Raw genomic sequence first — 15,710 nt, forward strand, 5'->3', positions numbered from 1 at the left:
GATCCCAGAACACCGGGATCATGACCGAGTGAAGGCACGAGGCCTTAACCCACTGAGGCCACCCAGGTGCCCTACTTTATTTTATTTAACAACAATTTTTTTCTTAAATATTTGAGGCATCTGGGTGGCTCAGTCAGTATAAGCAGCTGCCTTGGCTCAGGTTCATGATCCCAGGGGTCCCTGGGACCGAGTCCTGCTTGGGGCTGGCTCTCTGCTTGGCCAGGATCCTTGCTTCTTCCCTCTCCCTCTGCCTGCAACCCCCCCCTCTGCTTATGTGCTCTCTTTTTTTTTTTTTAAGATTTTATTTATTTATCTGACAGAAAAGGAGAGATCACAAGTAGGCAGAGAGGCAGGCAGAGAGAAAGGGGAAGCAGGCTCCCTGCTGAGCAGAGAGCCCGATGACCTGAGCTGAAGGCAGAGGCTTAACCCACTGAGCCACCCAGGCACCTCATGCTCTCTCTCTTTGAAAGATAAAGTCTTTTAAAAAAAAAAAAAAAAATTTTTTTTTTTTTTTAATTTGAGAGAGAGCGCAAGAACAAGCATGAGCAGGGGGAGAAGCAGATAGAGAGGGAGAGGCAGACTCCCTGCTGAGCAAGGAGCCCAATGTGGGACTCGATCCCAGGACCCTGGGATCGTAACCAGAGCCAAAGGTAGCCACTTAACCGACTGAGCCACCCAGGTGCCTCAGGTTGGTTACTTTAAAGGGATGTAGAGATAGACGGTACTGTTTTACAGCATATCCCACTATACTAACCAGGAAGGGTGATCTGTTCTATGGGGTGTAATAAATCGCCTGGATTTGTTAAGAAGAGCTCTTAGTCTGGAACATCATGAAGACTAATCATGGGGAAAGGACAGGGACATGATTTGCCAATGGAAATCATTCCAATAGACAATGGGGTGGAAAGAGGAGGCATGGTGGAAGAATTTACTATTTTTAAAAAGAAGATCAAAGTAACAAAGTAGGATTCTAGGAGGCCAGCTATGTTTCTCAAAACTGTCAGAATTGTAGTGTTTCTGAGACAGATGGCTAAGATTGGAATTCTGAGTTTTTCTAGCTACCCAATTATTATTACTTTGCCAAGTGGGTAGGGTACCCATGGAAATATCTGAAACTACACATAAAAGCCAGAGCACCTGAGAAGCCGCTCCTGCTCTCTGGACTAAGCACTCACATGTCGGCTTGCCGACGGAGCCACTGCTGGCAAGCACTGCTGTCCTGGATGTACTGGAGCACTTCAGAGAGCATGGTGCGCTTAAGGCGCTCCTCCTCCCGCGTCTTTTTGAGGTGGTCATAGGTTCGGGCACCTGAAGGTGGAGAAAAGAACGTGACTGCAATGACAACGCAGCAGAACTAACTGAAAGGCTTTCTAACCGACCAGCAAACAGTTCGCCTTTTGGGGGTTTCTTTTGCAAAACTGCTTCCAGGGCGCCTGGGTGGCTCAGTCGGTTAAGCGTCTGACTCTTGGTTCTGGCGCAGGTTATGATCTCAGGGCTGTGAGCAAGCCCTGTGTGGGGCTCTGCACTCCGTGGGGAGTCCGCTTGAGATTCTCTCCCTCTCCCTTAGCAGCCCCACAAGATAAATAAATAAAATTTTAAGAAAAAAAAAATACAAGATTGCTTCCACAATTATGTTTTCTTTTTTAAAAGATTTATTTTTGTATGTATGTGTTTATTTATTTTTAAAGATTTATTTGAGAGAGTGTGCTAGCAAGCGAGAGAAGGAACAGGGGGAGCAGCAGGCAGAGGGAGAAGCAGGCTCCCCGCTGAGCAGGGAGCCCGACGTGGGGCTCGATCCCAGGACTCTGAAGGCAGACACTTAACCAACTGAGCCACCTAGAGGTCCCTACTTATTTGTTTTTTTAAAGATTTCTTTATTTGAGGGGCGCCTGGGTGGCTCAGTGGATTAAAGCCTCTGCCTTTGGCTCAGGTCATGATCCCAGGGTCCTGGGATCAAGCCCCACATCGGGCTCTCTGCTCAGCGGGGAGCCTGTTTCCCTTCCTCTCTCTCTGCCTGCCTCTCTGCCTACCTCTCTGCCTACTTGTGATCTCTGTCAAATAAATAAAATCTTAAAAAAAAAAAAAGATTTCTTTATTTGAGAGAAAGAGAGAGAGAGTGAGTGAGCATGAGCAGGGAGAGGAGCAGAGGAGAGATCTCAAGCAGACTCCACGCTGAGCACAGAAGGACGCCAGGCTTGATTCCAAGACTATAAGATCATGACCTGGGCCGAAACCAAGAGTTGGACCTTAACTGACTAAACCACCCAAGTACCCCTATTTATTTATTTCAGAGAGAGGGAGAGATCATGGACAGGGGGCGGTGGGGAGAAAGAATCTCAAGCAGAGTCTGTGCTGAGTAGGGAGCCTGACACAGGGCTCGATGCCATGACCCTGAGATCATGATCCAAGCCAAAGCCAAAAGTTGGATACTCAACTAAGCCACCCAGGTGCTCCCCACAATTATTTTTTTTTAAGAGCAACGTGATTTCCTCTAGTTTGAAATCCCTTTTTTTACAAGAAATAATTAACATTTTTATTCTCTTCCTAGCTTTAAGAAATTTGGAGGCAAAATCTCCCCAAACAGAAAAATACAAAGAAAGTAAGAGTCACTTATGTTTCCACCCCCCCAAAGATAACTAACTTCAATATGGTCATATTTGCTTCCTGTTCTATTTTTTTTCTACATTTTTTCAAAGTTATAAGTGCTATATGCATACACTCTTCTTTAAAAACCAATTAAAATGACAAAAAAAGGTAAGTCCTCAATGACTAGCGCAATTCCTTTCCCCTCTTTCCCAGATACAACCAATAGCAGGTAATCAAAACCTGGTATCAGTGTCTTGTTTAACAAAGGTTGCATGGTGTTTTCTACACGTTAACAAAGGTGTACAGATTCCAAAGTAACAAAAGCAGTGAGTTTTAAGCCATGTTCATAAAGCCCCAGGATTCCATGAAAATATCTCAAGGGTTCCTGTGAAGAGCAAAGATATCACCATGTACACCGGGTGGTCCTGGGTTCTATACGGGACCTGCATCAACAGGCTTTAAAGTAGTTCCACTTTTCTCTTATTTACAGACCAGGGCTCTACGTAAAATTTCATTTTGAAATGGTTTCCATCATTAAAAATAAAGAACCATTACGCTAGGCTGAACTTACACCCCACAAGACCACTTCTCATGGGTAGTGGGTGATAGCTTTCAAGCAACAGGAAGGAGGGAATGCTAAAGATCTTTCCAACAAAACAAAAGAAACTGTCATTTACTGAGCATTTACCGTGGGCTAGGTACTGGGCTGTTTTCATGCATTATCTCTAATTTAATCTTACTAACTCTAAGAGACATGGAAAATTGAAACCCAAACAGAATTACAAATGTGATAAACAGGAGAGCCACAATCCAAACCCAACCTGCGCAAGTCTAGACCTCAAGCTCTTAACTACTGTAACACTGCCTGCCCTTACATCCTGGCTCTATTACACGTATCCTCTTCAACCATATCAAACCTTGTTTCATTATATGGAAATAACACTGCCTATCTCCTAAGTTTGTTATGAGAATCCAGTGATACCATCCAGGTGAAGTGCTTGGCATAGGCCCTGGTGTATGGTAAACTGCTGCTATTTCGAGGTTGGCTGTTATTAATATAATTATTATTACTACCTCAAGTAACTGGGATGTAAGCATGTAGAGCTATTTAAAGTTTGGTTAAGGGACGCCTGGGTGGCTCAGTTGGTTAGGCAGCTGCCTTCGGCTCAGGTCATGATCCCAGCGTCCTGGGATCGAGTCCCACATCGGGCTCCTTGCTCGGCAGGGAGCCTGCTTCTCCCTCTGCCTCTGCCTGCCACTCTGTCTACTTGTGCTCACTCTCGCTCCTCTCTCTCTCTCTGACAAATAAATAAAAAAAAAAAAAAAAAAAAAAAAAAAAAAAAAAAAGATATTTAAAGTTTGGTTAATACAAATGATCAGACCACGCACCACAAAATTTTGGAAGGCTGATGCTAAAAATTAGAATACAAAAATCCTTTTTTTTTAAGAGGCCACAGCAGGTTCCTGAATCTAAAGCAGCACCTCTCTCTCTTGTGTTATCACTTTTATTATCATGGCATTTACAAGGATTAAACTGAAAAGACTTCACTGGAAAGATCAAACACTCACTCCAAAAAGGGAAAGCTTGTTAAAAAAAAATCCACATGGTCTCAAACAGAGACTTCCTCTATGTGTTTAGAAGACACCTGCCCCCTGATAGAATGTGTAGCTTAAGCATACTTACTACAAAAATTGGTAATGCCTGCTGTCCTGTATTCCTGGAGCCTCTTGATTTCCCTTCGGAGTTCAAATTCCACTGTTTATCCCAAGAAGAAATGAAAGAGAAAAGTTGGGAAAACAAAATCATCATCAATGAGCACTTTGCTATTGAATATTTTCAGTAATTCTGCCTTATATAAAAGACTGGGCAATTCCATTTGAGGAATCCTGTATATTTGTAATGTCTCATTAGAAATTTTACCCAAGAGCTGAGAAAAACTTAAGCTAGCCATCTTTTGGCTGCCATCCCCAACTGGAAAAAGCAGCTGGAACTGTCTCCCAGAAAACATAAAGTGAACCAGCTGAGTTCATTTAGCTACAAAAGTAACAAATATAATTTTTTTAAACAACTAAGTTTCCCCACTCTATTTATCCTCTATTAACAGCTCTATCCACATAACCAAATTCTTTTATAAAACCTGCCTCTGCTATTACTTGATGTGGTCCTTTTGGAAGCAAAGGACAAAAGCTCTGTGCTCAAGTCCCAGATAGTTTCTTTACAGCTTTTCTCCTATAGGAACAAAAGAGCATTGTTTTCCATAAACCAAAGATTTCTGCCTCCTCTGAGCGCATAGCTCAGGTTGCAACTGCTTGGGTTATTATGTGATAGACCATTCAAATTTGAGTGCTTTGAAAAAAAGGATGAAGGAAGAGCCTGAACAATCCATGGGGTGTAGTTCTTTGGAATGACACATAAACCAAGGATGGCACAAACTGGGACAGGAAGTAAAAGATCAGTCACCAGTACAAACCACATGAAGAATGCCAACCAAACAGGGTGCTTGATGAGGACAACCAACCTGGCTCAGAGAAATGCCTACAATGCCATGCAAGGAATGTTTGCATGATGAGAACAGGGTGAGGGCCTTGGTAAAACATTTTCCCAGAACTAAATTTGAGGGTCAAGTACATAAAACTCGTGATGAAAAATGTAGCTTAAGCTACCCAGTCCAGATTACTGTAAAGTGTAGGCCTCACTGCCTTAACAACTTCAATTTTTTTTGTTGTGAAAAATCAAATGGTAACTGGGTGGAGGTCTCTCAGAAAGACAGGTAAAAGAATGGTGGAAGTACTGGGGAGCCTGGCTGGCTCAGTCCATACAGCATGGGACTCTTGATTGTGGGGTCATGAGTTCAAGCCCCACACTGGGTGTAGAGATTACTTAAGGAATTAAAAGTATACATATTTTATTTAAAAAAAGGGAGAAAGAGAGAGAGAGAGAATGATGGGGGCACCTGGGTGGCTCAGATGGTTGAGCGTCTGCCTTCGGCTCAGGTCATGATCTCCAGGTCCTGGAACTGAGTCCCACATCAGGTTCCTAGCTCAGGAGGGAGCCTGCTTTTCCCTCTCTCTCTGCCCCTCCCCATTGCTTGTGCATTCTCTTTCTCAAATGAATATATAAAATCTTTAAAAAAATAAAATTAAAATAAAAAAAAGAGAGAGAATGATGGAAGTACTATCTCCATGAGTCATCCAACTCTGTCCCCATTTTAAAAACTAGTTTTAATACTAAAATATTCATGAACAAAATTATCTGATGTCTGGGATTTGCTTCAAAATAATCCAGCTGAGGGCGCCTGGGTGGCTCAGTGGGTTAAGCCTCTGCCTTCGGCTCAGGTCATAATCTCAGGGTCATGGGATTGAGTCCCGCATCGGGCTCTCTGCTTGGCAGGGAGCCTGCTTCCTCCTCTCTCTCTCTGCCTGCCTCTCTGCCTACTTGTGATTTTTTTCTGTCAAATAAATAAATAAAATCTTTAAAAAAAAATAATCCAGTTGAGGGTGAGAGAAGAGGGGGTGATAAAAATGAAATAGGAATGGCTATTTGTTAATTGATGAAGCTGGGTGATGGATACATGGGGGTTCATTATACTATTATCTCCATCTTTGTATATATTTGAAAACTCCTATAATTTACATATAAAGTGGGGGAAGAAACTACTAAACTACTGCTTTGGTGGGAAAAAAAGAAAGCTACTAGCCTTTTTAGCCTCTTCTGTCCACCCCCAAAGTCCCAAATTTAGTTCACTGTAATAAAGGGGAAGAAAAGATAAAAATATCCATTTATTTATTTATAGAACTTCACCTAAAACATACCATTATCCTCCCTATTTACATGAACACACACACACAAATACTTGTGCAAGGCTTAAAAAGCACCTACGTGCATGGCTTTCAATGAACTTGTCGTGCTCCACTGGCCCCACTATCCTCGCAAATCGCCTCATTGTTTCGTAAAGGTCTTGGACTTCCTTGGGATACCGCCGTTCCATTACTACAGTGAAAACAAAGCACAACAATGCCATAGAGAATATAAAAATCTCTAAGTTCTCTACGCTTCTTTTACAAGAAGTAAATTGGAAGGAACCATTCCTAACCTCACATGACTGATTTACCCATGACAGGAAGCAAACAGGAAAGCCAAGAATGCAAAACACTAATCCTAAAGATAAGAGCATCATAGTGACTATCACATAGGGATGTTGTTCTCCCTGGAGAACAGAAGACCATGTGCATCACCAAGCACGCTGGTGATGATAATATACTCACCTCCACACCTCAGGCTGGTCATCTGTACAGGGACAGGGACGGTTGGCAGTAACCAGAAAGACAATTAAAGGCAGATCATGTATTCTTAGGAACAATGTTGGGCAAAATTTCTAATATTAACTTCTGCAGGAAAACAAGGAAAATGCAGACACAATAATCCATCTAGAAGAGGTAGACTAGCCTAGGAAAAAATGTGTGATAGCTTTCATGCCCCACGAGAAATCTCCCTACCAACAGAGCCTCAAGTGAGGCATTTACTTCTTCACTCTCTATCAGGGCCATTTGCCTTCCTCCAAACTAAGTACTACAACTAAATTTACTACTAATGGAGTTATATTCGGATAACTATCATCCATCTAAATGGTGACATACACAGGGTAGCCACAGTCAGTAACTCTGAGGATTACTAACGACCCAATTTCTACTACAAAGTGGCATCGGCGAAGAAGATAAGGAGTAAAACCTGCCAACAGTACGTGGTAGGCTGGAGTAGCCAGAACTGCTACTTGGTCATTTCAGTCAGATGGACTAGCCTGAAACTAGGTGAGCAGACGAGCTAAAGTAACTAAGCTAGCTCTGCTCACTTCTGGACTATAGATACAAGCTCTGCATTATGACAGCTATTTAAATTAAGTCCTCTCCTCAGCTCAATCTCCACCCTTGAGGGAGACATTCTTATCCACAAATTCCAGGTGCTGACTTGATGGGCAGCCACAGACTGATTATTTTCACTACCAGCCCCTCCCCAAACCAAACCAAAACAAGAACACCCTACATGGATAGTACAGAAGAATTAGGAGTAAAAACTTTACATTTGGTGTAAAAAACCCCTCTGCCTACAATATTAAGGTCACATACACTCAGTATAATGGCAATTGAAACCTCTGATACCACACTGTGAAGCAACAGGGCCTCCTCTCAGCTCTTCATGCACAAAATACAATTAAAGTAATCAGGCTAACCTCACTTCTGTTTACCAGCTGAGAACAGAATTTATATGAGTCAGGGTCTACTTTGAGTAAAGGTCAAAACACTACTGACCTATTACTGAAAGCCCAGGCATTCAGACACAGGAACCCACTACTGTGGCTACCAGAATATGACCAATAATTGTCTATAGAAAGGGCAATGGAAATCTGATCCTGTTATTTTCGCAAACCCACAGTCCTCAATGAAGAATGAGGTTAAACACGCAATTTCATCCATTGCTAGAAGGAATATAAATTTATACAACCATCTTTTGGAAAACAATCTGGCAGTGCAGGTCAAGCATTTTTAATGATCACATTCTTTGACCCATTTATTCACAAACTCATCACAGGATTATAATGATTCAAAAAATTAAAAATAAGCTAAATATCTAATAATAAAAGTTTAGCATATTATATACTTATTTATATACACACAACATATTACGTAACTATTAAGAGGGACATCTTCAAAATACCACAATCACTTGAAAAAGAGTATCAGAAAGTGAAAAAAAGATGTAACATACTTATTTATGATCACAACCATATTAAAAAACACTTAACCCCTGACTGGCTGAAAGGAACCCTACAATGGCACAGAGTGTCAAGCTCTATAAGATTCCATCAACTAGGATGAGAAGCACATGTGACATACAAGTATTATAACATTTCTATATAAATACTGTAATCATTATGAGATCATCATTCTTATTTGCTGAATAAACTCTACATCGCAGAAGAAGAAAAAGTACAGGGCCTTTTTCTGCTCAGCCCAGGTATCTCCAATATTTAAAATATTAAGGTCAAAGTGTGCATTCACTTAGAAGTCATTATAGTTTTACTATCACCATCATACAATACTAGATGTCTTACGTTTGTCCACTACAAACAAAATTATGCAAAATAATGGTTGCTTTTCCCATAAAAATGTTTAACAATCTGATGATCAAGGTTATGTTAACATATAGTTCCTACCCAGTTCCAGAAAATGATCCATTAATATTCATGCTCCAATTACTATACTACTTAAAGAAAAAAAGGAATTATCATACAAGCGCTGATGATACATTAATGGTTCTGAACTCTCACTATGTAACAGAATTGCCTTGAAGATTTTCTAAAAATGCTCTTGCACTAATCCTCAGAGATTCTGACTTTATAAGTCTCGGGTGATACCCAGGCATCAGAATTTTTTTAAAGCTTCCAATATGATATGTTGGTGCACCCAGCTGGTTCAGTTGGTAGAGCATGTGACTCCTGATCTCAGGTTCATGTGTTCAAGCCCCGCACTGTGTCTGGAGATTACAAAAAAAAAAAAAAAAAAAAAGAAAGCTACCTACGTGAATGCTAATATACAACTTGGATTAAGAACTACTGCCATAAATGATTTGTTGAAGACTGTTTAATAATGTTGGAAGAAATTTTAAAATAAAGAAAGCAGCTAATACTTACACTGAAACTTTCTAAGGTTGATTAATCCATGGTCTCTTATAATTCTAGGATGAAAACCACAATAATGTATATTATAATTAGTTCCACATCTAATAATGTCTCCCACATGCAGCTTTTATTACACATCTGAAACACTATGGGGCAGAATACTAAGGTTCAAAGACATCACTCCCCACAAAGTTTTAGAGGGTAGTGAGTCTGCTAACACAATTTTAGGTTTTCAAAGATCATCCAATTTTCCTCCCCTTGGACATGACTCCCAGTAACTATTTGCTGGATGAATGAATGAGCACTCAAAAATACTGAAAACATGTCTATTATCTTGGAATGAAACAGAAGGGAATCTGTGTCCGTGTCGTAAGAATTAATCTGTTCAATTCAGGGAACTGATATTTGAAAACAGTCTTTTAAGGGAAATGGCTAAACCATAAAAGGGTGCCATGATCACACATCCAATATTTACAACTGTACCTGTGTACATTCACAGAACACTTTGAAGTATTTGAAATAAATACTGTGCCTGTTTAACACAAGGGCATCAACATAAGATCTAACAGCATCCTCAACCCCTGAGTTCCACGATAATATCTAGCTCGAATTATGTGTTTCAAGCAAAGAGAGAATTTAAGTAAACCATGCAGAGTTGTGTCTGGAACCTCTGATCTTACACTGCAGGTATGCATGATGAGTGATGACGTCCCTCACAGGGGCAGCTGAGTGATCTTCAGCACTTCTCCAAAGCTAACTCTAGGCACGCTTTACTTTAGGTCACATCTTGGCCCCTCAAGAGCGCCTCTCAAGTCCTATTCCTCTCTTTTTGTTGTGATGCCACTGTGTTTCTAGTCTGTAACACCATGATAACACACACACATGCTAATACATCCTGCATACCTTTCCCTGAACTGTTAACAGTCTTTGTAATCTAGAGGGGGTCTGGGATCCATAATTTCTCAGTCTGAATATATATTTTTTGTTCTGCTGCAAAGAGAAGGAGTAACTGAGACTGTCTGAAACTTGTTCAGAATTTCTTTGAAATCCTTTTAGATAAGACTTCTCATTAAAAAATGAGCAGTTAGAATGAAAGCATTAAAAAAAGCTTAACAATTTGATAACACCTTGAATTTATTTTGTTCCTTTTCTCCTTAAAACAGTGCACCCATATTATTCAATGGTCATCATAACATCAAGAAAGGGTTAAGAAAAGAGGAAGTAAAAAACAAAACAAAACAAAAAAAGGACAAGTATTATTATCCGCATTTGACAGATGGAAAAATTAAGGACCAAGGAAGATAAGTGTCTTTCTCAAGGTCACAAGAAAAGCCACAAGTAAAATGTTCCTTATGGGCTATATGTGGTCAACAGTCCATACCTGAGAGAAGGCTGGATGGTTTTCTGTACTTACTTTTTTCGCCTTTGTCTCTCCTTTAACCTGGAATGATAGATATCTACAACAGCCATCTTCAGAGCTATAAACAAACACACACACACACACAGATATAAAGCCTAGACAAAAATAAATCTTTCACCCAAACTATCTTAAACTTTGAACCTCATATTGCTAACTATTCCACACTCACTGGTCTAGGCAATTTGTCTCTTGGGAACAAAAATATCCTAGGATACTGAATTTCTTTGACAGTAAATTAGAGAGATCTTTTTTCCTATGTATATATTTATATGGAATTACCCTAAAGGTAACAATTTCTGTTTTCTACTGAACACCTCTTTTGACCATGCATATGGTTACGCATATTACCAGGTTTCATATAACAGGAGTCTGAACTTTGGTCATACACGGGCTAGAAACTACATCTATTAGAGTAGTCATAAAAATGAATATTGACTGGGGTTATAACCTCATAGGAGTAAGTTTAGGAGACATTATCAAAAAAGACTAAGGTGAATTAGGGGCAGCAGAGACATTTTCCCAGAGGAGCACTGTGCAGTCGGGGAGCAACAAGTATTTAGGGGATGGTCTCGCATTCAGTAGTGAAAAGTTCCACTAACTGGCCTAACAACCCCAAAGCTATGATCTGCTTTGTTGCCCATGTCCCAATCCTTTCCTGGCTTTAGCTTCATGTTAAAGACACGGGGAATTAGGAGAAAACAGTAGACAGCAAAAGGTTTCATCAATACAATAGTTCTGGTTCTCTTTCTTTCCCTGGTCAATTTTTCCAGCGTCAGAGCTCCTCAGGGTTCTGTTCTCATCTTTCTTTTCACCCCTCACCTTATTCCTATAATCTCATCCACTCCTATGGTTCCAAGTACCATCAAAATATATAATCTCAAACCCACATATTTATTTTAAGCTCCAGACCCTACCTGGCTATCTCTACTCACACGGTCCTCAGTTACAAACTTGTACTCTACCTCTTTCCCAAAACTGTTGTCCAAGACAGAAATCAGCCTGAAGGGGCACCTGGGTGGCTCAGTCTTAAGTGTCAGCCTTCAGCTCGGGTCATGATCCCAGGGTCCTGGGATCGAGCCCCCCATCGGGCTCCCTGCTTGGTGGGAAGCCTGCTTCTCCCTCTCCCACTCCCTGTGCTTGTGTTCCCTCTCTTGCTGTGTCTCTCTCTGTCAAATAAATAAAATCTTAAAAAAAAAAAGAAAAGAAAAGAAAAGAAATCAGCTTGACGCTCCCTCCCCTTCCTCCATATCCAGTCAGTCAGTGAGTCTTACCTATACTGAATGCTTCAGTCTGTCTTGAATTCATCTCTTCCTCTTTGTTCCTAATCCTGTTCCTTAGCTCGGGTATCCTATCTCACCAGATCACTGAGTATACTTTTTTAGTAACTCCAGGAATAAGGTAGGCCTTATTCCAATTCAAGCCTTCAAATGGTACCAGGGTAATGTTTTTAAGCATAATCCGATGGTGTATTTCCCCTGCTGATAATTTTTCAGTGGCTTCCCATCCACTTATGGGAGTTCAAACCCTCGCATATTATACAAAACCCCTTACTGCCTTCAGTCTCCCAATCTTCCCAGTCTTGTTTCCTACCATTCCTTCACATGCTCTATACACCATGCGCATGAAACAATCTGCCCTCACTCACACAGCTGCTAGGTACAGAACAGGGATCAAAACCCAGTCTGGTTCTAGAGCCTTGGAGTAGGAAAGACACTGAAATTGCCCAACATGTTTACTTTTTCTGTGAGTAGAAAAATCTGGCTTAACTAAAAATGAAATGAGTATTTAAATTAAAAAAAAAACAAAGAACAAAAAACAAACTCAGAAGTAAACAACTCCCACAGGCTTTTTATAACCTGAAGCCCCTTTAAAGTTAAGAAATAAAGACCAACCATTAACAGCTCCAGAAGAAACCATGAAGACTACTTGACTTGGCACTGTGCTACACAAACCATTCTTAACTATAATTCACGGATTCTGAAGGAATCTATTTTTTTAAAGATTTTATTTATTCATTTGAGAGAAAGAGAGTGAGAGAGAGAGAGTACAAATGGGGGAGGGGGCAGAGGGAGAGAGAAAAGCAGATTCCTGGCCAAGTGGGGAGCCCAATGCGGGGCTCAATCCCAGGACCCGAGGATCATGACCTGAGCCAAAGGCAGACGCCCAATAGACTGAGCCACCCAGGCAACCTGGATTCTGACGGAATCTTAAAATTTTATGATTTCAGTAGATTCTGCAACTATTCAATAACTTGTGTCCTTAGTCTTTGTGTAAGTTGAGAGTTTAACATTTTTTTTTTTTTTAGTATTTTATTTATTTATTTGACAGACAGAGATCACAAGTAGGCAGAGAGAGAGGGGGAAGCAGGCTCACTGCCAAGCAGGGAGCCTGACACGGGGCTCCATCCCAGGACCCTGGGATCATGACCCAAGCAGAAGGTAGAGGCTTTAACCCACTGAGCCACCCAGGTGCCTCTGACGGGTTTTGTTTTAATTACTGAATGTATTCACAGAAGAAACAGGCTCTAGAGCACAACATAATGACCTGACACGTGTCCTCTGAAAAACTAAAATATGCTATTCAGATGTTAGGTAATATTTAACATACCAACCGCGCAGCAAGGACTTTATTTTGTATGACAATCACGTCTTCCAGGATAGTGAGCTTCACTGAATCAAAATAAGAGCCTAGAGCCTCTGTAATTCTAATAAACAAAAAAGGCAATATAATCTCATTGCTTAAAAGAAGGATGTGAGATACAAATTCAAGTTTAACCCATGGGGGCAATGAGTCAACACAGATTTGCATGTTCTCCTACAGTAACTTTCAAACGTTATTTTCAAATATGTTCTTATTTGAAATAGACAAGTTAGATCCGCTTTAGCTGAACCTCTTCTCTCCATTCTACCTCCAGCTACCTTTCCCAGTAGTATTGCCTGAGGGTACCACCACAGAACAGTTTGAAACCCACACTTTTGCTTCCTGAAACTAGATATTAAGGCAGGAAAAAAATGCAACCTATCAAGTAAGAGAACAGTACACAATCGCTCATTACAATCATGAATTTCTTTCACTGTATAACAGCAACAGAACTTGAGCAACATACAACTCTGAGGCACTATCAGTATGGTATCACTGACAAGATAGTAGAAATAAGTTCTGGACACTCCATGCTGACTCATTATTGTGCGTCTCACTGCCACCTGCCCTCAGGATAGTCTCAGATTAGAAGGAAGGAACACCAAAACCTAACATGCGGGGCTATGAGCAGACGTACTATATATGTATGTAACTTCAATCACTGGGAAATGACCAGGAATACTTAATCTAGGCCATTCTGCCTTGAGTCTGAGATAAAAATAACATAAATTCTAACTGAACGAATTGAAGAGGTAAGTGGACGCATTATTTGTTAAAGTTTAAGTATAAAGGAAAAAGTATTAGTTACTATAGGTTTTCTTTGTTCATTTCTAATAAATTCAAAATTTTATTTATTTAGGGGTACCTGGGTGGCTCAGCCAGTTAAGTATCTGCCTTCATCTCAGGTCATGATCCTGGGGTCCCGGGTTTAAGTGGGGGGCTTCTTGCTCAGCAGGGAGCCTGGTTCTCCCTCTCCCCACCCCCTGCTCCTGCTCTCTCACTATTGCTCTCTCTCTCAAATAAATAAATAAAATTTATTTTTAGTAAGTCATTAATAATGAGAGAGATACAGAGCACACAAGCAGGGGGGAGCAGGAGAGGGAGAAGCAGGCTTTCTGCTGAGCAAGAAGCCCAATGTGGGACTCGATCCCAGAACCCTGGGATCATGACTTGAGCTGAAGGCAGATACCTAACTGGCTGAGCCACCCAGGCAATCCAGTAAGTTCAAAAAGTTAAACAACACTGCTTTATTTTTTCTCACAACTGTCCACAACTAAAAATAATTCAAGAATATCAGATTCAAGATTTAAGGCAATGGTTTTCAAACTTTTTTTTAGGTAGCAGAACGCTTTCTATAAGTCAGTGCTTTCTTTCTTTCTTTTTTTTTTTAAAAGATTTTATTTGTCAGAGAGAGAGAGAGCACGTATTAGCAGGCAGAGGCAGAGAGAGAAGCAGGCTCCCTGTGGGGCAAGGAGCCCAATGTGGGACTCGATCCCAGAACCCTGGGATCATGACCCGAGCCGAAGATAACAGCCCAACCGACTGAGCCACCCAGGCATCCCAAGTCAGTGCTTTCTTGATGTATGGGGTTGTTCCACAGAAAAGCCCAGGTACCATGAAATGCCCCACTGCTTTCTAATACCCTGCTGTGGGATGATAAGCTCTAGACTGCTGTGCTGGTGGAGATGCACTTGAAATGTCTGTGTGGTGGGACAGGCAGGTATGAACAGAGAGGAGAGGATATGTCTCTAACCAAACACAAGTTTTACAGTGGACTCTAATTCTATTTCAGATGAGTAACAGAATTAGGTAGTCAACAGTTCAAGGCAGGAAAAGCCAAAAAAGAAGGGGGGGGGGGGGGGAACTACACAAACAGCTAATACAAGCTGAGTGAGTACTTATCATGTTCTAAGCTCTTTGTGGGTCTTATCTTATTTACCTATCCAATAACAAGATGAGTTCAACAGGGGAAAAAAAATGACTTGCAGATCCAGTGGAAATTACTGCTCATTCTAAAACGTATTTCTGTAATTTTTCTAAGATATTAACTTATCAGGTTGTTTCCTGAGATTTGCGTGGGAATGACTTCACACAAGAAAAACAAAACTGAAGAGACTACAAAAAAAATCAATAAATACTGGTTCCACTGCTTGATCATTTCAATAGTCTGAACTGTGCAACTGGCTCTGGAGAACAAAGGGAAGGAAAGGCACACACAGAAACAAATGGAAGAACTGGAATTCTCCCAGAGGAAAATGCATATTCGAAGCTGTCTCTCTTCTTTATAAAGCACACTCAGATAGCAGCAACTGATTATAAAATCTTAACTGCATGAATAACCCAGGGAGGACCACAGCACAGCAGGCAGAACAGAAATGAGAAGGCAG

At 40.8% G+C, this 15,710-nt stretch overlaps 1 protein-coding gene across 1 annotated transcript in view; it reads right to left on the reverse strand.

The window, feature by feature from the left end:
* TADA2A (transcriptional adaptor 2A) overlaps positions 1-15,710 on the reverse strand; it is a 52,772-nt gene that overhangs the window by 5,517 nt on the left and 31,545 nt on the right. Inside the window, exons 9-13 of the mRNA XM_080826412.1 lie at positions 10,678-10,741; positions 9,276-9,319; positions 6,467-6,577; positions 4,271-4,342; positions 1,176-1,308 (exon numbers count right to left, since the gene is read on the reverse strand). Of these exons, the coding sequence (XP_080682538.1) occupies positions 1,176-1,308; positions 4,271-4,342; positions 6,467-6,577; positions 9,276-9,319; positions 10,678-10,741 (424 nt within the window). The remainder of the gene's footprint in view (positions 1-1,175; positions 1,309-4,270; positions 4,343-6,466; positions 6,578-9,275; positions 9,320-10,677; positions 10,742-15,710) is intronic.

The sequence above is a fragment of the Martes martes genome, assembly GCF_963455335.1.
Source record: "Martes martes genome assembly, chromosome: 16".
Taxonomy (NCBI): Eukaryota; Metazoa; Chordata; class Mammalia; order Carnivora; family Mustelidae; genus Martes; species Martes martes.